This window comes from Dermacentor variabilis, chromosome 4 (assembly GCF_050947875.1).
Source record: "Dermacentor variabilis isolate Ectoservices chromosome 4, ASM5094787v1, whole genome shotgun sequence".
In the NCBI taxonomy this organism is placed as follows: Eukaryota; Metazoa; Arthropoda; class Arachnida; order Ixodida; family Ixodidae; genus Dermacentor; species Dermacentor variabilis.
The window spans coordinates 163,772,265-163,797,243 of NC_134571.1; the positions used below are offsets into that span (position 1 = coordinate 163,772,265).

Below are 24,979 nucleotides of genomic sequence, written 5' to 3' on the forward strand. Positions count from 1 at the left end.
ACAGCCCCTCGCGTCTATGAGCAGGCCTAGGATCTTTACTGAGTCGACTCTAGGAATTTTCTGCCCATTATTCGCGTATAATGCCACGGGTAGCTGGTTGAGGGGTGTCAGACCCCGAACCCCTTGCCTTGCGGGTCTGTAAAGCAACAGCTCCGATTTACTCGTAGACAGCTTGAGACCCGTATCCGCGAGGTAAGACTCCGTCTCGTCCAAGGCCACTTGTAGAGTTCGCTCCATTTCAGCTAGGGAGCCCCCTGGGCACCAGATAGTGATGTCATCTGCGTAAAGTGCGTGACCTATGCCCTGGAGGCAGCCCCGCCTATCTGATAGACCCTTCATGACTATATTCAAGAGCAGTGGCGAGATGACTGGTCCCTGAGGGGTACCCCGAGCTCCCAATCCGTACACGCTCGACCGAATCTGCGCCACCTGAATAGTAGCAGTTCTATTCATGAGAAACGACCTGACAAAGGCCTGGAATTTGACTCCCAGGCCTATGCCGGCCGTGGCTCGCAGAATGTATCTATGAAACACTGTGTCAAACGCCTTAGTGCGATCCAGGGCGAGAATCCCTCTCACGTCCCGGGTGCCGCTATCAAAGATTTGCTTCCTTAGCATAAGCGTAAGCTCCTGCGTCGATAGGCCAGGCCGAAAACCAACAATATTATGTGGGAAGAGGTTTCTGCGCTCTATGTACCCGGAAACCCTGTTCAAGATCGCATGCTCTGCTACCTCCGCTAACTTTCTGTAGAACCGCTATGCGTAGCACTCTTCGTTTCATCGCTCTTTGCCCGGTCCTTAACTTGTTCTCAAGCTGTGTCAGTGTCCAAGTTTCTGCCCCATATGTCAGCACCGGTAACATGAACTTATTGTACCTATTGCTTTTTAATGATAATAGTTAGCTTCCAGTCAGAAGCTGACAAGGTGGAGGAGGAGGAATAAACTTTATTTGTGCATAGCAGGTTTGAGGCCTAGGCCTCTCAACCTAGATGACGGCCTCGAGCCTTTAGACCCTGGTGGCATCTTCGGCCTGCTGGATTTCCTTGAGTTGGTCCTCCGGTTCACAGGTGAGCAACCCGGTCTCCCACTGCTCTCTGGTTTGGTTTATTTTATTCTCTGTGGGTCTCCGAGGACAAGCTCAAATTATATGTTGTAGGTCCACCCTTTCTTGACAGAATCTACGTCTATCCCTGTAAAGGTCCGGGTAGTAGCGGTGTTAGGCCACCAGGTTCGGATATGTACCTGTTTGTAAGATGCGCCACGCGTCGCTTGCAGTATACTCAGCGAGGAGTGAGCCGGGGGGAAATGGGCCCTTCCCAATTTATAATAATATTAATATAAATATAATAATAATATCCTTTATTTCATGAAAATATTACACATTCAAAAAACCGGTCATCCCAAGCCATTGAGGCTTGTCGGGCTGTACTCGGCAGTCAGCGACAAGTACTCAAAAAAATAAATATAAAACAAGGTTAGCAAGCTATAAACTGAAGCAATTTACAACAAAAAGCAAACTACAACGAAAAAGGAGGCTACAACACAAAAGCAAAGTACCACAAACAAAACGTTAGCTACGAGCAAACGCAAGCTAGAAAACATACAAAGTGACAATGACAAGGATACACACCAATCTAGACCAAACGAAACTAATCGAAACTGTAGGACGGGCTCTAATGAATGATAACTAAACAGAAGAATAATTAGTTTTGAGGTAGGGTTTGAGTGTCTGTTTTGATGAGATAGAGTACAGTTCAGTGGGTAAAGAATTAAAAACGTTAGGAACACAATATTTTCTGGTATAACGACCAAAACGGGTATAACACCGCGGGGTAGTAAACATATTATGATGTCTCAGTGGTCTGGCAGGAATCAACGCAAAAAGAAAATCACTGTTCCAAAAATGTTTTATCACCGCAGTTTGAAAAAATAATGCTTCAAATGAGGGCAACTGCAAAAAGGATAAATAGATTATTGTTAGGAGGAATGCTCTCATTGTATGCAACGTTGCGAAGAAGAGATTTCTGAATAGAATTCAATTTTGCGCGCCATGTAAATGAACAGTGATAAAATATGGTAATTCCGTATGTAAGATAGCTGCACACAAGTGCGTCAACAATGACTTTCCGGACCCAAAACGGGAACAGGTATGTACAGTTATACAGAAGACAGGATACTGAACGTACCTTTTTGCTAATATCTGTAAAATGAGTGTTCTATGTCATATGAGAATCAAACATGATGCCTAAATAGTTTACATTAGTTGCGAACTCTAATGATATGCATATTCAGTTTATACAATTAGAGTCGTGAACAAAAAATGTCACAGGACGATCAATTTTTTTATGGGGATTATGAAAGCAAACTAGTTTTGTCTTTTGTCTATTAATTCCAATTCCGTTACTTGTACACCAATCTATTACAGACGTGGCCTCTGCTTGAAGGTTATAAACGCATGTATTAAATGATGCATGAGTTGATAGAAGCACAGTGTCGTCTGCGTACAGGAATATGCGGCATTTTGATACAAACTGAGGCAAATCATTGACGTATAGGTTAAATAAAAGTGGAGACAAAACAGACCCCTGGGGAACACGCGATTTTAACATTATTTTTGTACTGGAATAGTAACCTATGCGCACCACCTGAGAGTGATTGCTAAAATAACTAAACAATAACTTTATAAATGGGCCCCTGAAGCCAATTCTTTCTAGCCTATCAAGAAGTAATGTGTGAAGAACGGAATTGAAAGCCTTACTTGCATCTAAAAAAGCGCACATACGAATTCATTATTATCAAAAGCTGAATAGATAGCGTCCGTAAATTCTTCTAGTAGTGAAATAGTGCTTTTTCCCTGGATGAAACCAAACTGTGCTTGTGACAGAACATTATTTTTATTCAGGAAATTGGCCATCGTTACGAGCAGGTGTTTTTCAATTATTTGACTGATTGCAGGCAGAATGGAAATCGGTCTGTAGTTCTCTACTTTGCTATGAGAACCACTCTTATAGAGCGGCTTAACCACAGCCACTTTTAAATCGTCAGGAATAACGCAATGATCCATATACCCATTAATAATGAAAAGAAGGACGGATTCAAGCACAGAAAAATTACGTTGAAGATCATGTATGGAAATACCGTCTATACCAGGTGGTTTCTTAGGTCTAAAGCTAAATAAGTTGCTGTGCAAGTCTTCTGCCTAACCGGTGGCAAGAATGCCGATCGTACAGTATTAGGAACAGCGCTACACGCATCTGGAGCAAAAGGCTGAAGATGTGAAGACACTATAGAAAAAGAGAATTAAATCCTTGAACGGCTGACGTAAGGTTGCTGAAATGTTTTGCGAATACATCTTCTAAAGGTTGATTGGTGTTTCGTCGAAATACTTCATTAATAGCTGACCATGTCTTTTTGGGGGAGTCTTTGCTTTCATAAAAGGTCATCGGCCACGTCCCTCATCACTGCGGCAACCGATGGCCACCACCTCCTCGGACATACAGCGCCGCTCATTTTTTGGTCCTTCTCTCTATGCCACCCGCCATGAACCCATTGCCGCTGATGCTCCTGCCCCGAACCTTCGGTACAGCCGCTCGCCCTCACCTCGACGCCATCATCTCGTTCGCCCCAACCCTGTCGCTTCTCTCCGTCACCTATCGCCTCCCGGATCCAGCCGGAAAACCAGGCACTGCAGCTTCTGGAGGTGAAGCTGGGTTTTCCACTCTGCCCTCAAATCCTCTGCTCACGTTACATACGCATCAAAACCTTGTTGACGCCGACGTTGATGGTTATCCTGTCACGGCAATCATCGATACAGGTGCACATCTTTCATTTATGAGTGCTGTCTTCCGACGACGACTGAACAAGCTCCTCACCCCAGCGTCGGCACGCGTTGTCCGGGTTGCCGATGGCGCTGCTGAGCTATCTTCAGCATGTGTACGGCACGTGTTAGCATCGCCGGCCGCCACGCTCCTGTCCTCTTCACCGTGATTGCTCATTGCCCCAACGACCTCATTCTAGGCCTCGATTTTCTCTTCCCGCATTCTACCCTCATTGAGCGCTCTGCCAGTACCCTTAGGCTTGAGCTGCCGATTCTCGCAGAACCTTCTGACGCATACCAGTGCCGCCTACGCCCCACCGACTTTATTCGCCTACCGGCAAAATCAATAGCCTATATTGAACTCTTGTCTTCCCCACCAGTCCCTGATGGCGAGTACCTCGTCACTCCTCTGCCCGACATTCCACTACGGTATGGCGTTACCGCGCCTCACAGTAGGCTTACTATTACTGTGAACCTCACTTTCATGCCTATCATTAACTTTGGATTGACTAAGCAAAATATACCACAAAGTATTAGCCTTGCTAAAGTTGATTGTCTCGGCGGCCATCATTTGACAACGTTATCGAACGAGGCTTCTTACGAGCTCAACAGGCCCATCGTGCCAGCCTCGGCCGCCGAGCCCAACATACAGAAGATGCTTGCGACGGACCAGTCTTCCGCGCAGGCTCAATGCCTTTACGAAGTTTTAGCGTGCTACCGCTATATTTTCGATTTCGACGACCGCTCTTTAGGCCAGACGCTCGCGGTGAAGCATCGTATTCTTACTGGCGATGCTACTGCTATTCACCGACGACCGTATCGAGTTTCTGCGTCAGAACGCCGCGTAATTCAAAGTGAAGTGAACCAAATGCTAGATAAAAACATCATTGGGCCTTCATCGAGTCCCTGGTCGCCACCTGTGGCGTTGGTTAAAAAGAAGGACGGCAAATGGCGCTTCTGTGTAGACTACCGCCATCTGAACAACATTACTAAAAGGCATGTCCACGCCCTCCCACGTATAGACGATGCCCTTCAGTGCCTCCACGGTTTCAGCTATTTCCCTTCTATTGGTCTTCGTTCTGGATACTGGCAAATTACTGTTGACGATATGGACAGAGAAAAAACCGCGTTCATTACCCCTGATGGCCTATGCCAAATTAAAGTAATGCCGTTTGGATTATGCAACGCCCCTGCCACCTTTGAGCGCATGATGGACTCCTTGCTCCGAGGTTTCAAATGGTCCACATGTCTCTGCTACCTCGACGACGTCATCGTCTTCTCGCCCACGCTCGGCACCCACCTTGAGCGTCTAACAGCATTAATTGATGTCTTTCGAAAGGCGAAGCTGCAACTTAACTCGACCAAGTGTCGTTTCGGCCGCCGCCAAATTACTGTTCTGGGCCACCTTGTTGAAACTTCCAGAGTACAGCCTGATCCCCGCAAAACTCGCGCTGTCCGAGACTTTCCGGTTCCGAAGACAGCTGCAGACGTTCGAAGTTTGGACGGCTATGCTTGTACTTTCGTCGTTTTGTTCAAGATTTTGCGGCAATTGCTTGACCCCGCATTAATATTTTGAGGAAAAGCGCACAAATCTCGTGGGGTACTGCAGAAGCCGCCGCCATCTCTCGTCTCGTCACTCTTCCGCCTATTCTCGCCCACTTCTACCCTGATGCCACTATAGGATTGCGTACAGATGCCAGCGGTCATGGAGTAGGTGCCGTCTTAGCCCAGCATCAGCGTGGCCATGACTGCGTTATTGCTTATGCGAGCCGCCTCCTCACACCATCGGAGCGCCACTTTTCTATTACGGAACGAGAATGCCTAGATATAGTCCGGGCGGTTGCGAAGTTCCGTCCTTACCTTTACGGTCGTCCTTTTTTCCGTAGTCACTAACCATCAAGCTCTCTGCTAGCTCTCAGCCGCTCCAAGATACTACAGGCCGGCTTGGTCGGTGGGCTTTGAGGCTACAAGAATTGTGATATTCCTTGGTGTCGCCTGCACCAAGACGCTGACAGCTTATCGCGTTGCTCTATTGACGACCCTGAATTCTCTAATATTACCAGTGCTGCTTGCGTATTCTCTGTATCGCAGCTGCTTCATTTCGCCGACGAGCAACATCGTGACGCCTGCATCAGAGCACTCATCGACCGTTTTGAACACACTCCGGCCGCTGCCACTCTACGCCCCTTCGTCCTCCGCGACGGAAATCTGTGCCTTCGTAACCTTCCTCCGGACGGCTCTGAGTTCCTACTTGAAATTACCTAAACACCTCCGCTCAACCGTTCTAGAAGTGCTTCACGACGCCTCAACGGCAGGACACCTCGGCGTATCTTGACCTATGACCGTGTACGTCGCCGTTTTTTTCTGGCCGGGCCTTGCCCATTCCGTACGACGTTACGTCGCTGCTTGTGAACTTTGCCAGCGATGCAAGAAGCCTTCGCAGCTCCCCGCTGGTTACCTGCAGCCACTCCACATCCCTTCGCAGCCCTTCCATCGTGTCGGCTTAGACCTCCTCGGCCCATTTCCGGAATCTACATCAGGAAACAAGTGGGTTGCATTCGCGGCGGACTACACGACCCGCTACGCCGTAACCCGCGCTCTTCCGACCAGTTGCGCAACTGATGTTGCGGACTTCCTCGTGCATGATATCATTTTGATTCATAGTGCTCCGCGTCAATTGCTAACAGACCATGGCCGCACGTTGTTAGCCAAAGTCATTGACGACATCATGCGTGCCTGCTCAATACAGCATAAATTTGCCACCTCCTACCACCCCCAAACGAACGGCCTCACTCTTACAGACATGCTATCCAAATACGTTTCAGACGACCACCATGACTGTGACCAGGCTATACGTTACATTACCTTGGCGCACAACTCTTCCCTTCTCGAAACTGCTGGCATTTTGACTTTTTATCTCTTGTATGGCCATGAACCGACGCTACCACTGGACACTGTGCTTAAGTCCGCCACAGCTTCAACTAGCGCTTATGCCCGTGATGCTATCGCCCATGCTGACCAAGCTCGCCAACTTGCGCGCCCTCCTCTACATGTCTCTCAAGGCAAACAAAAGCAACGCTACAACCTCCATCACCGTGATGTCCATTTTGTGCCCGCACCCTCGTGTTGCTTTGGTCACCATCGCGTAAAGTTGGCCTGTGGGAAAAACTGCTTTCCTGCTACACACGCCAATATCGCGTGCTCCGCCAAGTGACCGTTGTCACCTGTGAAATCTTTCTAGCCACGCCCACAACGTCCTCCTCTGTGACAACCAATGACATTGTCCACGTCGCCCGACTCAAACCCTACAACCCTCCACGCACCTTGGATATTTAACAGCACCGTGCCGGTGCTTTTGACGCCGGGGGGTAGGATTACGATATCATCGAGCGAAGGTCAAGGGATAAGCCGTGGCGAGAACGACGACGAAGTGGGTCTCTACCCTTGGCGCGAGCGAGTGTCGGCCTGACGGTCTGGCTCCAGAGTAAATAGCCTGTATATAGCCTCTTTCATCTGTGTCTTCCCACACGTAACAATATTTTTGAGGGCGCACTGCCCAATTCACCCCTGTATGCTACTCGAAGACATCAAACCTGCCGAATTGTTCCCGTTAGCGATAAATAAACCAGAGAGGAGAACAAACGGCCCAGCTTTTTGTTAGCCAGAACCATCTGAAGTAACCAGTAGAAAAAGCAATGGGAAATATGGAGTAACCTATTTGTTCATTTTAATGGAAATATAAGAATGGTCATGGCAAACAAATCTACACGTCCTCTAAAACATAACCTGTCGCTGGTGGGATCCAAAACCACACGCTCTGCAGTACGTAGGGAAGCAACGCGACGTACTTATCGCGTTACAGTGGCACGACATAAGTAGAGTCACATTGTTATGGGCTGCAAATTAAGCAGTCGTGCAGGAATGTACCGTTAATGCAGCACCAACCAGCTCAACGCTAAACCAGGGGTAGCACACTCTCAATTCAACAAATGGCCACAGAGGGCGAAAAAATCGACCGCGCACCGCTGCTAACAAAGCCGACGTAGTAGCATCACTTCGGGATGCGTTCGTTAGTTCCAACATTTCCCGGTAGAGGCGTCGTAATAAGCGCAATTTTATCTTACAAACTTTCTCTTACAATTACCGAAGCATTTTCTTTCACATAAAAACAGGGCAAAATTATCATTGCTAATTAGATATTGTACTCTTTGTTAGTAAGTTTATTGTTTCTTCGCCATTATAAACGCAAATAGCGTTCAGCATCATCGATCTTTCACGTGACCTCTGGCCTGGATTTAAAATTTTTACCTGTATTTCTGAGTGCACGGCGGCATGGATTCATTCGTTCGTACACTCAAGACTGGTTGCTTCTTTGTTTCTAAAACTAGTGTCTTGCGCTTCGATGTCTCGCCTTATTTAACTTGGGGAGAAGTTACGTGTTTGCAAGCGGACATGTAAGCCCGGCAGATGGGTTTCGGTCGTGAGCCATTCGGAACAGGTCTGCATCGAAACGGGAGCTGGATTTTGCTGCGGTTGACAACGGCAATAACGGTGAGTCGTTTAACACCGCTGCTTGAATCGTTATATAATATCCGTCTCATTACCTTCCAGGCGGGCACAAGTTAACGAACTAGATCCTGCATTACATATGGGCAGTGAGGATCTCAGTTGCTGTTTGCAAAATAAACCTTTACTTGCGAGGCTGTCGTTTGGTTTACACACACAACCAGGAAAGAAAGAGCGATATCGGAACGCGCGTCTCATTTTTCATGTTATTGTAGCCGTGGTTGTAGGTGACTGAGTAGTATTATCAATATACATATTAAACTTTTTTTTCGAGTCCGCCGGCAACGTCTTTCGCCCACAAAACCGAATAATCCTTTGGTAAAATGAAGTGAAAGTACAGAATTTAATGTATTAAACAGTTGCAAGCATGATAATTCACCCATATTTCGTACTTGTTGGTTCCAAATGTTCTTGCTGTTCAGATTGGCTTACCGTAGGGCATTTATTTTTGCAGTAGTGAAGCGGTGCATCACGTCTAATAGCTAAAATAATGCATCACTTCTAATAGCTTCATGACTTTCATGCATTTGCTTGTGGAACTAGCAGTGTGATCACTTCTAGTGTATAAATGAACCCACAAATGTTCTCTATTTGTGATCTTAATAGTACTTGAGCTGTTGACATGCATTGTAGTTAGGCAGACATCAATTTTATGGACAATAGCAATATTTATTTAACATGCTGCTTAAGCACTCTATAGCAGACAGTGTACATTTGCATGTGTTCTGTAGTCGCAAATCATTACAACATATATGTCACACCTTTTTGCATTTCATATTGCAAAACTTTGCTTTTTCAATTTCTGATTCAGTCAAAATTTCTGTTCCAGACAAGCAGTAATGAGGACGGCACCAGTATAAAGCCAACACACTCCACGCACTAAACAGAAGCTGCTGCCTGCTACAACACGGTCATTGTGTGGACATTGGCTACTACTACAAGGTAAACAACACATGGTTCAGAAATAAATATGTTTGATATATGCTGTAATGGCTTGCTGTTTGCAGCAGATATGAATGTTTGTTCATATTTATGGTTCACTATAATTGGTTCGAACATATAAAACACACATAAATTTGGCTAATCTGTGCTGTATCTCATGTGTCACCGTTTTGCCCCAACAGAGTCTATGCCAAGCACATCTTGGTCATCACAGGAGCTCCTATCTGCGCCAACAGGAAGGGGCTGGAGCCGAATTTGCAAGGCTTTTACACCAAGAACAAAGAAGCACATGCAGAAGAATATGAATGAGATATCAAGCCTGCAGAGGACTGTGTCAAGACTGAAAAGAGCTTCAGCCACCATTCCACCAGCACGGACATTTGGCTGAGTAATCCAGGTAACTCAAAAAGGACTTTCTAGAAATTCTTCGTCTTCAGATGCACCTGCAACATCTGACCAAGCACGGACGACGCTGGCCAAAAGATCAAGTTCCATCAGTTTGCCCTTAATCAGCTTCCTAGCCATGTTAATTCCGTTTGTGCAAAGTGTAATTTTTCTTCTATAAATGCAAGCTTTCTCATTGTCCATTTTTGTTAGAGGTCATTCATCCTCATCCAAATATAAAGGTCAACCGATTCTTCGCTGATACTTAATACCTGTCACTGTCTAGCAGCCTAACATATCTGTAGCAGTATCTTCTAGTGTATGTTGTCATGCGCAATTACTCTCCTGAAATAGCTGATGCAGCATCGGCGTGCGTCTTGCATTAACCTATGCACATGTGCTATGCACCATTTTACTTTTCTTGATGTTTTTAGCCTTCAATGCTTGCAGAGCAGAGTGGCTTCTCTCTTGAATGCAAGCTTTCTCATTTTCCATATTCCTAGTCTCGTTGATGATTGCTCCTCTTCCTTGATAGCCTGGGTCTTTGTGCAAGCTACACTGAAGTGATTGATTGCAGAATGTGGTTTTGCTGCCACACTTGGTTGTGGAAACTGTGTTACGTTTCTCAGATGTGGGGGCCTGGTCAGTTGCATTGGTAAGCAGTCCCTCGAGGTAAGCATTTGCTCCTGCAGTCCGCAAAGCGACATAGACTCCCAGTATAAACACACCGTAACTGGTGCGCCCCGTTCGTTCTGGCCTGCTGCAGCCATGGGCAAATTGTGCTTGTGGCCTACCTCGGCCATGATTTGCTCAAAACGGAGACCAGCATATGTGCTTACATGGTTCGAAGTGTATGAAGTTGATAGCCGTATGGGTGGAAAGGCCCGCAAGAATGGCTGCCGAAGGTGATGCCCACAAAAGCGACTTATCCACATTGCGACAAAGTGGGACACAAAGTGTGAGCCACACATAGCGGCCCCCGGAAGAAAATAAATGTGCAGGTTGGAAAGGAGTTAACGCTAAAATGCCGGGTAGTCGATGTCGCTGTGTTGGTTGCGGCAGCAGATGCCTGCGTCACCTGATTGCTTCGAAATAGAAGTTGCTCATCTTCAACGGCAACTGTTGGTTCAAACAGGTGCGAGGCTCTGTCCAATCTGTTTGTACCGCAGGTTGTCGCTCGTTACCAGACCACCACATGTGACAAAGGCAAGCATTATGCCTGTAAGATGGTTCGTAGCCAATTTATAATGTATTGTCTGAACCACATGCGGTGACTGATTGCTGTTTAATTTTGCTGTTATGTCACTTGGTTACGGTTGCAGTTTTATGTTTTTCGAATATTGCGGCCTGGTCGGTTGCACTGGGAAGCAGCCTCTCGTAGTAAGCATTTGATCCTGCAGTCTGCACAGCGACATAGACTCCCAATTTACGCACACCGTGATTCGTGCTCCCCGTTCACCCTTTCCTGATGCAGCCATGGGCAAATTGTGCCTCTGGCCTTTCTCGGCCGCGATTAGGCATGAACGGAGACCAGCATAAGTGCTTACATGGTTGGACGTGTATGAAGTTGGGTGGAAAGGCCCGCAAAAGTGCCTGATGAAGGTGATGCCCACGAAAGCGACTTGTCCATATTGAGACAATGTGGGACGCCAAGTGTGAGCCACACATTAGCGGCCTCCAAAAGAAAAGAAACATGCAGGCTGGAAAGAAGTCAATGCTAAAATGATGGGTAGTCCATGTCGCTGTGTGGGCAGCGGCAGCGGATGCCTGCGTCACCCGATTGCTTTGCACTGCAAGTTGCTCATCTTTAACAGCGACTGTCGCCACAAACAGGTGGGACACTCTGTCCAATCTGTTTCTGCTGCTGGTTGTTGCTCGTTAGTAGACCACCACGTGCGACGAAGGCAGGCACTACGCCTGTAGGTAGGCAGCTCAATGTACCCTAAGAGACCCGTGTATGTGAATGCTCACTGTTGCCATATGGTTCGTCGCCAATGTATAATGTATTGTCTGAACCTCATGCGGTGACTGATTGCTGTTTAATTTTGCTATTATGTCACTTGGTTATGGTCGCAGTGTTATGTTTTTCGAATATTGCGGCCTGGTCGGTTGCACTGGGAAGCAGCCTCTCGAAGCAAGAATTTGATCCTGCAGTCTGCACAGCGACATAGACTCCCAATTTCCGCACACCGTGATTCCTGCTCCCCGTTCACCCTTTCCTGCTGCAGCCATGGGCAAATTGTGCCTCTGGCCTTTCTCGGCTGTGATTAGGCATGAACGGAGACCAGCATACGTGCTTACATGGTCGGACGTGTGTGAAGTTGGGTGGAAAGGCCCGCAAAAGTGGCTGATGAAGGTGGGGCCCACGAAAGCGACTTGTCCGTATTGAGACAATGTGGGACACCAAGTGTGAGCCATGCATTAGCAGCCTCCGAAAGAAAAGAAACGTGCAGGTTGGAAAGGAGTCAATGCTAAAATTATGGGTAGTCCATGTCGCTGTATAGGCTGCGGCAGCAGATGCCGGCGTCACCCGATTCCTTCGCACTGCAAGTTGCTTATCTTTAACAGCGACTGTCGCTGCAAACAGGTGGGACACTCTGTCCAATCTGTTTCTGCTGCTGGTTGTTGCTCGTTACTAGACCACCACGTGTGACGAAGGCAAGCATTACGCCTGTAGGTAGGCGGCTGAATGTACCGTAAGAGACCCGTGTATGTGAATGCTCACTGTTGCCATATGGTTTGTAGCCAATGTATAATGTATTGTCTGAACCTTATGTGGTGATTGATTGCTGTTAATTTTGCTGTTATGTCACTTGGCTACGGTCGCAGTGTTATATATTTAGAATATTGCGGCCTGGTCGGTTGCACTGGGAAGCAGTCTCTCGAAGTAAGCATTCGCTCCTGCAGCCTGCACAGCGACATAGACTCCCAATTTTCATGCACCGTGATTCGTGCTCCCCGTTCGCGCATTCCTGCTGCAGCAATGGGCAAATTGTGCCTCTGGCCTTTCTCGGCCGCGATTAAGCATGAACGGAGACGAGCATACGTGCTTACATTGTCCGATGCGTATGAAGTTGATAGCCAGATGGTTGGAAGGGCCCGCAAAGTAGCTGATGGAGGCGATGCCCACGAAAGCGACTTGTCCATAGTGAGACAATGTGAGACACCAAGTGTGAGCCACACATTAGCGGCCCCCGAAAGAAAAGAAACGTGCAGGTTGGAAAGGAGTGAACGGCTAAAATCTGGGGTAGCCCATGTCGCTGTGTAGGCTGCGGCAGCAGATGCCTGCGTCTCCCGATTGCTTCGCAATGCAATTTGGGCATTTTTAACGGCGACTGTCTCTGCAAACAAGTGGCACACCCTGTCCAATATGTTTCCGCTGCTGGTTGTTGCTCGTTAACCTGACCACCACGTGCGACGACGACGGTGAGCCGTATACGAGCTCGCGTCAATGATTCCAGCGTATCTCGACATGCAAATTTTATTTCTGCTATTGCACGAGAATGTACACTGCTTGTCTTCTGCCAATAAAGTCCCGCGTTCTGTTCACTCACTTGTGGCTTGTTTGTATGGGCGTCAGTAGAGGCTCTTGGCAATTAGAACGCACCAGCTACGCGGCAGCGAAGGCACTGAGGCATGCCGCATAGCCTTCAGGGCAAGCACGGTGCGTACCGGCGTACGCGACCGGCTAAAAACGGCCATATTGAATTTTGCTCTAAAAAAAAATTTGCACTTCCGCTTCCGGATTGAGCAACGTCATCTGGCGTCCGCCGAAGGAAGTTCCATGCGCTGCCGCTGGTTATTTTCGAACCACGGCGGAAGGTACAGTTTCCCTTCTCTAAGTTGGTTCTTTATTCTATGGCTAAACCTTGAAGGAGCAAGGTATGCGTGACAAGGAGGGGGCGGGTGGTCGAGCTTTTGCGTATTTGTGCACAAGACCCCTGTGTTATGCGCTAGATGATACCAAGTTACGCCTCTAAATTTTACAATTTCCTCACGCCACCCACTTTTCTACGTGCACAACGGCGCTTCCCTCCCATGGCAGCCATTCTGTATTTCTAATGGTCTCTCGGTTATCGGACCTACCAGTAACATCGCCTCCCATGCTCCATTTTCTTTCTCTTAATGTCGATTAGAATATGGACCAACCCCATTTTCTCTCTTTTCTACACTGTTCTCTTCCTGTCTCTTAATTTTACGCCAAACAATTTTCGTTTCATTGTTCTTTATAAGGTCGCAAAATTGCTCTCGAGCTTCTTATGCTCTAGACCATTGAATTCAAGGAGCAACGAAAAGAAAAATGTCAGGCGTCACTTTAGGAGACAGAAAAAGTTGTGTAGATCAGAGAGCAAACAGGGATAGCTAATATTCCAATTTACTTTAGGAGCAAAAGTGCAGCCTGGCACGGCCATGTAATGCTTAGTCCCGATAACCGACGGACCATTACAGTGATAAAATGGATTCCAATGGAAAGGAAGTGGCGTCAATGGCGCAGAAAGTTAGGTATTGTTATGGAATATGCAAAATTTTCCGACGAAAGTTTTTCGCCATAGAAGTTTTCAGCCATATAATAACACCAGCAGAATGCAATATTTGTGGACTTTTTTGATACGACAGTCGCAAGATCCCATTCAGAATGCGGTAATGACAGCTGTAATAAATACCACCGTATTTATATTCTCTTGTAAATTTTCTTTTCTTCCCCCGTGAGCAATTGTCATGTCTACTAAACACAATCCTTGTCTTCAGCATTTATTCTTAAAAATGGTCTTACGCTTTCTTGGTTAAGGTCCTCAATAAAGAACCGGTCAATGTCATCTGCAAACCGAAGGTTGTTCAGACATTCTCCGTTATTCCTCATTCCTCTGACATTCCAGTCTAATAGGTTGAATACTTCATCCAAGTACTCAGTGATTAGCATTTGAAAGAGTGGGTTCTTATTTGACCACTTTCTTGACAGACACTTTTTTTTCACTTTTCTATTTGAGAAAGAAGGTTGCTGCGATAGCACTGTATATATTTTCTGAGATATTCGCGTCTGGTTTTGTCACTCCTTGATTACGAAATATTTCCATAAATGCTGGCACTTCCACTGAATCAGATGCCTTCTACAACCGTATAGATAGGCTGATTGTACACCGCAGATTTCTGAATTTCCTGATTGATGACTTGCACTTGACCCCCGGCCGAAAACAAAAAAGGAGCGAAATATTTTCTAGCGTATTTCCTCCATCTTTCATTAAACTGACAGTTATTTCATTTCCTCCAGCCGCTTTCCTTGGGGACACATCCTGCATTTTATTTCCCTTAAACTTCATCGCCTGTTATAGAAGTAGCCTCTCTATCTTGTTCAGCACAACATTCCATTAAGGTTTATTGGTTGCTCTGGTTAACTTGGAGGCCTTTAAAAATTATTTTGCAGCTTTTATTATACCATCGAAAATATTAATAGAATTACCCTGCTTGTCTTTGAAGCCGTACATGTAGCGTTCTCCCATAACAGGATTTATCTCGCTGATTTTATGCTAAAACGTTTTCTACTGCTTCGTCAATCTTTTCTACATGATAATTTCCAATATCGCTGACTCTCTTCATTGTGAGTGCTCACATTTGAGCAATTTATATGTTACCTCGAATGTTATACACTTTTAGGCTTTGTCGTTTCTTGAATAGGTCCTTCGTTACTTGCGATAGGCTACCAACAAGTTGCGTTGGTGCCTTATTTCCTCATTTGCATTACTGATTCGGAATTGAGAAAAGTAATGGTTTGTCTTACTACCTCGAAGTTATATTCATGTTTCACCTCTAAAGCTGCATACTTGTATGCTCCAGCCTCAAGTCGTCGGATTTTATCCTTACTTCGTCTATGTTGGACACATTCTTAACTAACTTTGCCCTTTTTTCCAACTTGATAACCATCCTAGACCTCAATAGCCTATAGTCATGGCCCTGTACCTTAGCTAACGATTCTACGTTCTGCAATAAGCTCGGAGTGGTAGAGAATGTGGAATCTCTCTGATTCGTTATTTCTCCATTAGCGCTGTCGGAGATAGTGGAGCGAGGCTTTCGTCCTGCAGATGGACTGCACATGATAAAAGCTAATATATTCATCGGCGAAGGAATTATGTAATGTTTTAGCATCTGAGCAAAAAATTTGATTTCTTTGGCCTTCCCTTGTCTAGGGCTCTTGAAAATGCACTCGATGCCAAAAAGTAGCCTCTGCGCAGGATAATTTGGGGAAGAACAACTTACGAGTTGTAGTGGAAGTTGTTGATGGTGTGGGGCTGCTGGCAATGGCTCTGCTGGTGATTTCTATAATTGTCGATAGCATGCTCATTGTTGGTGGTGGCGTGAGTACTGGTGCCGCTGGTGTCGCAACTGAAATCGGAGGCTCAAGTGTGCTCTGGAGAGGCGTTGCTTCAGCTCCAGAAGGCGTCATCGCAGAAGTTCCTGTGGAATCAGAAATATTCTTGTGATTCGATGTCAGCGTAGGGATGGTTTTATTATGCTTTTGCATGTCAAAGTCTGCAAAGTTGAAAGTGCGCATTATAGTTTTTGAGCCTCACACAAGAAAATTCGCCTTTTGATCTAAGCTCTGCTAACAAGTAAATAATGCTGAAACGAACTCAAAAACATTAAGAAAATGAATTATAAAAGACAGCTTGATTTTCCATCAAGCACGCGCACCTGCATAGGAAGTGGGCAATATCGGGTGAACAAATTCATCATCGTGTTCAGAATAACTCCAGTACACCACGCAGCTTCTATGCGATAAAATGAAAATATGATGCATTGTACATTGTCGGCACACGCAATATGAAAAGAAGTGATTTTTTCAATATCCACGAATATTTTATACAACGGGAAGGCATCGTCCACGCACGGCTCTAACCTCAAGTTGCAAAAAAATTATGCGGGTTCTTCAGTAAGAAAGCGTCGCAGATAAAAAATTCACATCCACTGACTCGTATGTAAGTGAAAAACGAAGCTTCAGCAAGCGGTTAAATAATTGATTTACGGCGAATTGCCACTCGTAAAGTTTTATTTACTTTCTTGCTGTTCTACGGTGTAATCTGATGAAATGTTTATATTGTTACGAGCATGGTGGGAGTAAAGAAAGAGTTTATTTACAATATCTATACAAAATAAGTCAGAATAGTTAAGATGGATGACCACCAACAACATGCAGCAGCCAGCGTCTCCTATCTTCTTTCTCTCTCTTCTTCCATCCTTCCGTAACAGGAGTCTCGGGTGGTGAAGCGCCGTCTCGGCGCATGGTAGGCGAATAATTTCGAGCGAAGTATGGCTCCAGCCGCGAAACGTGCATGGCGTCAACAGGCATCGGACTTGAGGATGCATCAACCTGTAGCAGCAAAATCTCCTAATTTACGCCTTTAACTTGACGTAGGACTTCATAAGGCCCAGTTTAGCGAGAGAGAAGTTTCTGGAAGAGGCCAGCCCGATGACATGGTGACCAAAGGAGCACCAATGCACCGGGCGTGAACACAACATCGCGATACCACCGGTCATAGTGCTCTTTTTGTACATGCTCGGGGCTAATAAACGAGATCGGGCGACTTGACGTGCGATGTGAGCGCAATCGATTGCTTCACGAGCGTACTGAGTTGCAAAACGTGGAATAGAAGGGAGGATGTTGTCAAACGGCAATGTGGGGTCACGACCATACGAAAGAGAAAAGGGTGAGTGTCCTGCGGTGCTATCTCGGGATGAGTTGTACGCGAACGTCGCGTGGCCAGCGTGGCGTCCCAGTGGCGGTGATCGTTGCAGGTTGACATCGACAGCACGCATGTGATTATTCCGTTGAGACGTTCCGTAAGACCGTTCGCTCGTGGGCGATAGGCGGCGGACAGCTTGTGCTCACTGGCACAAGAGCGGAGAAGATCGTCGATAACTCGAGACAAGAACGAGCGGCCGCGGTCTGTAAGTAACATTCGAGGTGCGCCGCGGTGGAGAATGACATCGTGGAGGAGAAAATCGGCGGCGTCTGTTGCGCAACTTGTCGGCAACGCCTTTCATTTGTCCCTTGTCGCGTATCCAATAGCGACGGCGAACCACTTATTATCTCTATTCGTCATCGAAAAAGGGCCAAGCGGGCCAAAGCCTACGCGAAAGGACGGTTCAGAGAGAACTTCAATTGAAAAGAGTCGTCTGACAGGTAGCTGGGGAGGTTTCTTCCGGCGATGACACAATTCGAAAGTTGCGGCATAACGATGCACAGAGCTGTAGAGACCCGGCCAGGAGAATCGGGGTCGCATGCGGTCGTATGTACGCAAAACTGGTAGGTGTCGCGCCGTCGGTGCATCGTGATGTTGTTCGAGAACGAGAGATCGTTGATGACGAGGAAGGACAAGGAGCAACGCAGACCGTCAGCCTTGGTATTGCGGTGGTACAGGATGCCGTCGCGCAGCCCGAACATACGGGACGTGCCTTCAGTGCTGCCAGATTGCACTCCGGCGAAGATGGACTGTAAGGATGGGTCGCGTTATTGGTCAGCGCACATGTCGGTCATGTCACTCAAAGCCATCACGCAGGTCACCGGGTCATGCGCAGCAGGATCGGGCGGATCCACGGGGTGGCGAGGCAGGCAGTAAGCGGCCTTGTGCAGACGTCCAGACTTATAGTTGACAATAAATGAAAATTCCTGGAGACGCAAAGTCCAGCGACCAAGCCGTGCTGTCGGGTCCCGTTGGGAAGACAGCCAGCAGAGTGCGTCGTTGTTTTTACCGATAAAAAACATGCGGCCGTATAAATATGGCCGGAACTTGGAGACAGCCCGAACAAAACCAAAGCACTCCCGCTTGGTGATGGTGTAATTTCCCTCGGCAGGTGACAGCAGGCGGCTGGCGTAAGCTATGACGCACTCCGTACCATTCTGTTGTTGGGCGAAAACAGCACCGATGAGGCCGCTTGAGTCAGTGTGGACTTCGGTCGGCGCAGATGGATCAAAGTCGTCAAGTATGGTAAGGGTAGTCAGAAATCTGATCAGAGCCACGGAATCGTGAGCTTCCTCAGGGCGAGATGAAAACGGTGTGCTCTTCTTTAGAAGATCTGTCAAATATCGTGCAATGTCGGTGATGTTTTTTGACGTAACGGCGAAAGTAAGAACACAGGGCGACGAAGCAGCACGTCAGAAGCAGAAAGTGGCACAAGGAAACTGCGTACGGCGTAAACTTTTTTCCGGATCTGGTTTGGCACCGGATGCGTCAACGAGGTGTCCCAACACGCTAATCTGACATCGCCCGCATTGACACTTCATGGAATTCAGTTGGAAGCCGGCTTTTCGGAAGACCACAAGAATGGCAGCGAGTCGGGTAAGGTGGCTGATGAACGTGTGAAAAAAAAACAAAAACGTCGTCAAGGTAACAGAGACAAGTTGTCGATGTGTAGCCTGGCAGAAGACAGTCCATCATACGTTCAAATGTCGCAGGAGCATTGCATAGGCCAAAGGGCATTACTTTGAACTTACATAAGCCATCCGGTGTGATGAAGGCTGTCTTCTCGCGGTACATTGCTTCAACTGAGACCTGCCAGTAGCCGGATCGAAGATCAATGACCGAGAAGTATTTAGCTCCGTACAAGCAGTCCAAGCGCAGCCTGATCAAACGGGCACGGGAGGTCCCTATGGCACACCGCTACCTGGAATAAGGAGGCCCCCACCTAGGGCGCACACTGCGCTTGCTCAGAATTAAAGTTCATCCTCTCTGTCTCTCACTCTCTCTCTCTTTTTCAAGTATAAGCTCGGCAATAATTGTTAAACCTTGCAAAAACAGCTGAGTAGTAATAAGAAAACTACTAGCACTCTGTCGAGAACAAAAGAAGTAATGGAATTTATTGAACAATAAAAGAAATCTGCTTTACAAAATCCGAAATTTTGCTCTTCAGATCACTTTGTTCGTGCAGAAACTTGCACTAGCCTGACGTTACTTTGTTGTTTTCTTTTTTTTTATACAGGCATGTAATAAACTTCACTTTGTATTTAGCAGCTGTCCTTTCTTTTTAACCTCTTATCGATGCTTCTTGATATTTGATTTATTTATTTAAAATTTGACATCCGTTGCATAAGAGCAACATTTCTCTCTTATCTAAATAACCGCTTAACGAACCAAGGCAGTAGCACTAGAAAGATGAAGACACGAGAATGTAAAATGCATGCCACTAGCATTCAACAACTGATTAATATCGCTGATGAGCCGACAACTATAAGTACAGTTATTTGATTTGATGATAAAAAGCGAAGAACAGCATAAGAAGATCAGCAAAAGCACCTGGAGAACACTCCACATTCAGTATATGCAGCACCTGCCCACATTTTAGCACACAGGACATGAAGTTCCGTCTCCAAAGAACACATGTCAACTAAAGCTTAAACTCATGTCTAGACGCTGTATGATTTATATCGCTTCGCATATGTAGCGTGTAGTTTATCAGGTTTCCTGCTCACAATGGTTGCGTCTAAACACTGGCATGCTCCCCAAAATCTCTGCAGTTGAATACCAACCCCCATATCATCAAGCACACCATTACTCAACGCTTTTTTCCTAGCTGAGCCATGTTGAGGTGAGGAGCCTTCCTTCCCTGAAGGCGCCGTTCTTTTCTACGGACAATACCCCACGTTTGCTTCGCCGGGAAATGCATTGAAAATGCGCCCTCGACTCGAGAGAAATGCACCGACCAAAAGAAGCGCCTGAAATCGAGACCATTCCTAAATGTGCTTGAAAAACGTGATCTTTCAAGACGGGAATGTGTTTTCAGTAATTTATCTTCCTTACCAAATTACAACATGGCGAAATACAAAACTTTGGCTTGGCAACATTGGGACCAAGGAGGTTAAAGAAAAACCGCTCGAGTGGAAACTGCTTCCCGAAAGTGAAGCCGCACAGAAAGGGCATGCTAAAACTACAAATAACCGATAAGAATGATGAAGCGATTTTCGCACACTTCCCATGAGTTAATCAACCTGCTCAACAATTCATGATTTATTTTACCAAACAGCTACTCATTTACATGTATCTCTGTATTACTGATCTTAGTGTGAAACTTGAATATCCGGGCATATTGTATTGGGGAGAACGTAATCAATCGACAGAAGAAATTACATTTTTCATTTGGAACAACCACATTTTATTTTCTAATTAACCTAACATTACAATAAAACACAAATATCACTAAATCGGTAAGCGGATATCACTCGACAAGGTTCTATTTCAGGTGAAAGCGGGGCAAGCATTGCCTTCACCTTTCCTGCCAACAATTTACGGGAGGTTCTATTCCAGCAGCGTTTCTTTAACATCATTGGTTGCGACTATGAACGTTCGACTGATTATGCGGAAGCCGTGTTTGAGGTCTGTCAAAAGACACATTCCTTCTGAGGTGAGCTCTGAGAGCATGGCGCATGCCTGAGAAAAATGTTCGGTCACTTTGTCTCCTGCTCTTCGTATGTGCTCAATATCATATTCACGTAACTGCGGTTATTCATGCTCATCATGGGTGATATTGAGTGTGTGTGTATTGTGACCGAGCCGGATAGTCCTCAAGAAATACAACGAATAGAACTGCCGAATTGCCGCTTTGGTTAGCTTAAGGATCGAGTGCTGCTTGCTGCTATGCATGCTGCTATGATTCTGTAAGCTATTTCATGGGTAATCTCTTCCTTCTTTCGCTCGGGTGGTTAAAGGTATTCTAAGGAAATGAAACTCTGTATATTGAAGCAGTGATCACGCAATTAGTTTGTCTTGAATTACCGCCGACTGTGCAGTTCCTACACAATGTTGCAGTACACTATTCGCTTTTTGCAGACAGAATGCCTGCTAAAAATGAGGCAATATTGCAAAAATAAGAATGAGTGTACCTGCTCGTTCAAAGAGAAGATCACGTTAATGCGGAGCGCTTTGCCATCCATGAATTAGCGTAGTGAGTGACGATCTGCCCGAGTACAATCCGCTCACGCGAAGATAGCACCGGTCCTCGCGCAGCCATATGCGCCTGCAGCATTCTCACGTGTAGGCCATATACTCACTAATGGCAGGAGAGCTGTTTTCTTTTCTGTGGTTTGAAGTTCGTCGTAGTTTTAATCTTCTGCGCCGTGCTTCAACTGATGCTGCTTTGTACGATCAGCCGCAAGAAACATTAGTAAGCAATGACGTCGATAACACTCGCACGAAGAATACCCTAATGCAGGTCATCAGCTGCCTCATGCCCGGAATAAGACGACAGATCGCGGCACTACCTGGTGGTCTTCTTGACAGCACGGTCTATCTGTTGTGGTACCGCACTAGATATGCGCCGTTTCCGAAGCACACCAGAAGATCTAACCAGCCCGCGAAACGAAGCCCTTGAACGTGATCAGCATCGTTGGGGAAAGAAAAGCGAAGGAGGCAACAGGCAAAAAGCTGATACAGTAAGCGACAGATCACGTAGCAGCCATGCTTACTCTCTAAGTGAAATCGACAACTGATTGAAGGTAGCTGCGGGGCTACCTTGAGCTTCCCTTCACTCAAGGGACGTTTCGGCTGAAAGACAGTTTATGAAATGAAATACCGCCCTCAAGGGAAGTTTTAAGAGAAGCGTCGAGTAAGGAGCGTTGTTGAATACGGGAGTAAATTCACTGTAACATCGGAGTCTACCTCGTATTTGTTTCCGCTGATCCGCTAGTTGATAAAGATACTACTTCATTTATGTAAACTTTCTTTAGGAGACAGTGAGATGCAGGGTGCAACATTATTTGCGTTATTCACAGAATCAGGGAATGCCTCGTATTTTATGCATAAATAATGGATCTGCATCGTAATATGTGCATTAGTTCAAGTATGTCCTCCTTTAGGGAAATCTATTTAGGCTGACAAGATGCAGATATTTTTTAACTGTTGGATCGGTGGCCTGTTATATTTCTGTTGAGGTGGAATGAACCTTTTTAGGGCGCTTAAACAAGAACAGCCAGCATTTATCATCTCATTTCTGTATTGTACTCGACATGCTTCCTCCTAAGCCTTGAGTCTTAAATTGTGGTGCAGGAGGTGCCTCAGAAGGGTTTCGTTACGTTCTTTGAATTTATATTCTATTTGTCAATCCATGTCCGTCGGGTATACTAACCCTCAGCCAGCAAACGGCTACTCCTCAATAGTTCAGCACAAGTCAAGCTTGTAGAAAGACTGGTTATTCGGTTAAGTTATGTTAACTGCTTGAATAAGTCTTGTGACCATATGCATGAAATCAACTTCCGGGTGGAAGCTTCTGGCCTCATTGATGCGGGGACCTCAAAGAGACTCCTGCCGCATGTTGGCCGCAACCTACCTAGGCATATTAAGAAAGCTGGCAGTTATGCAACCGAATTTCTGAGAAGAGAAAAAGAAAAGTAGCAGTCTTTCTTTAGCATTTTCGGAAATTTGAAGATTCGCAGAAGCAGAGGCGTGGTAGCCGTCTTCTCTGTACGAAATCGCCTTACTAGTCTGTTATTTGGTTAACTATGAGCTAGTGTAACCCGAGGCGGCATTAAGCAAACCCGCCAGATATTCGCCAGCTGCTGCGGAAATGTTGTATACTTCATGCAGCTGCGTTGTAAAAAGGGTGCGTCGGATAAACAGGCCGTTCTCTCAACATGCAGCCCAGGTACAACGCAGAGCATGTGCTTTTCCGGGATTTAGGTTTTACCTGTAAGGACAGTGATTTGAGTGGGACAGTTTGGAGAAATCAATTACCATAAGGAACAACCGTGATAAAACCGCATGCCAAATTTCAGCAGGGAAAAAGTTTTCACCATGCCATACAAATCTACGGCTCCTCCTCTCACCTTCACTTGCGTTCGTTATAAGAAACTTTCTCCCATGTTCGAACTAAATAAACTCTGACCATTCATTGTGATAGACGATAACTGTCCAGATGGGACATGAGACGTCTGCGTATTTTTCTGATGCTGTTACTTCTGTGTTGCTCATCAAACCGCCTATTTTTACCTGTAAATGTCGGTTCATCAGAAATAAGCCTCAGTTGCTAGACAAGACTCCTGGTGTCTATCTTGCGCTTCTGGTGTCCTCATTTTTATCGTGCTGCTGCCCTATCCTATATTCAGAAATGCATGTTAACTTTAACCGCATGCTCGGCTTCATCTAAGGGCCGCCTGTCATCAACGGGCCGAAGGAAACGCAATGGGCGCCTTCCGCACATTCATATGCCAACCATCATTCAGGTTAAACCAAGCGTGAGCTTCAAGTTAAAGTGCATTTCTGAATAAGGGGATAGTGTATCAAATATTGTAGTTCATCCAGTCCCACTCAAGGCTTGCGAAATGTTAGGTTCACGCGGAACCCGGCATGTTCGTTGGATCTCCAACTTCACTTATTATTTGTCAATTTTATTTATTTATGCCTGTTTAATATTGTGTCATGATCATTGGTTATTCTTAAAAGTGCCCGGAAAAAGAGCGGTGCGTCGGAAAACGTTCTTGGGGTACAAACCTTTGGTCGGGCTTCTTTCATACGCCGAGCCGCCGCCCGCTCTCTCTTGATTTCCTTGACCTCCAGATCCACCGCCACTGCCTCCACCGCCACTGCCTCCACCGTCAATGTCATCGATGGTTTCTTCAGACACATTTGTGCCTAAGGCAAGGCAAATGAAAAGAGCATAAACCATTAGTACGACTCATACACCGCCGTTGCCGTTGCATTTCCGTGAGAGATTGTCTGTTGCCGAGACGATTCCGTATTAGTCCGCCAAAATAGACTGCCAAACCTAATAAACATAGAACGCTTGCTGAACTGTAAATAAAAATCCCGGAATGAAATAAAAAAACATATGTCAATTGTCATTTCTTACAATTCGATATCCTCACCGTTTGTTTCTTTTTTTTTTGTTCTGTTTGGTTTTCTTTACTTTAACCAGACAATCCGATACACTAAGCTGGGATTTGGAATACATCTTGCGCAGCCTCCTGTATACGTCCATCAGACAGTTTCGCAAAATTTGAGACAATTAGCAGCACGTTAATCATTTGACGTAGGCAACACCAACTTTTTTATAGAGTGGTCAATGACAACACCCGGTTTTCCAGCTACCCACCAGCACAATACCAAAGCAATTTGCCTTTGCTAATTTCAAATATAACAAGTTCTCGCGGTTAAGGAATCAATCGAAGAAGGAACGAAGATAGCCCAATTAAGGTTAATCGAGTTTCTCTGGCGCTGCTTCTCACTTCTTTGGATGATGATTTCGGTAGGACAACTTTCTCGCTTCATTTCAGTTAAGAAGGTTATGATT

The 24,979-nt window shown here is 46.0% G+C and overlaps 1 protein-coding gene across 1 annotated transcript in view; it reads right to left on the reverse strand.

Annotated features, from left to right (window-relative positions):
- The window catches only part of LOC142578036 (uncharacterized), a 50,706-nt gene that overhangs the window by 17,927 nt on the left and 7,800 nt on the right, over positions 1 to 24,979 (reverse strand). Inside the window, exons 4-5 of the mRNA XM_075687458.1 lie at positions 24,181 to 24,321; positions 15,962 to 16,159 (exon numbers count right to left, since the gene is read on the reverse strand). Of these exons, the coding sequence (XP_075543573.1) occupies positions 15,962 to 16,159; positions 24,181 to 24,321 (339 nt within the window). The remainder of the gene's footprint in view (positions 1 to 15,961; positions 16,160 to 24,180; positions 24,322 to 24,979) is intronic.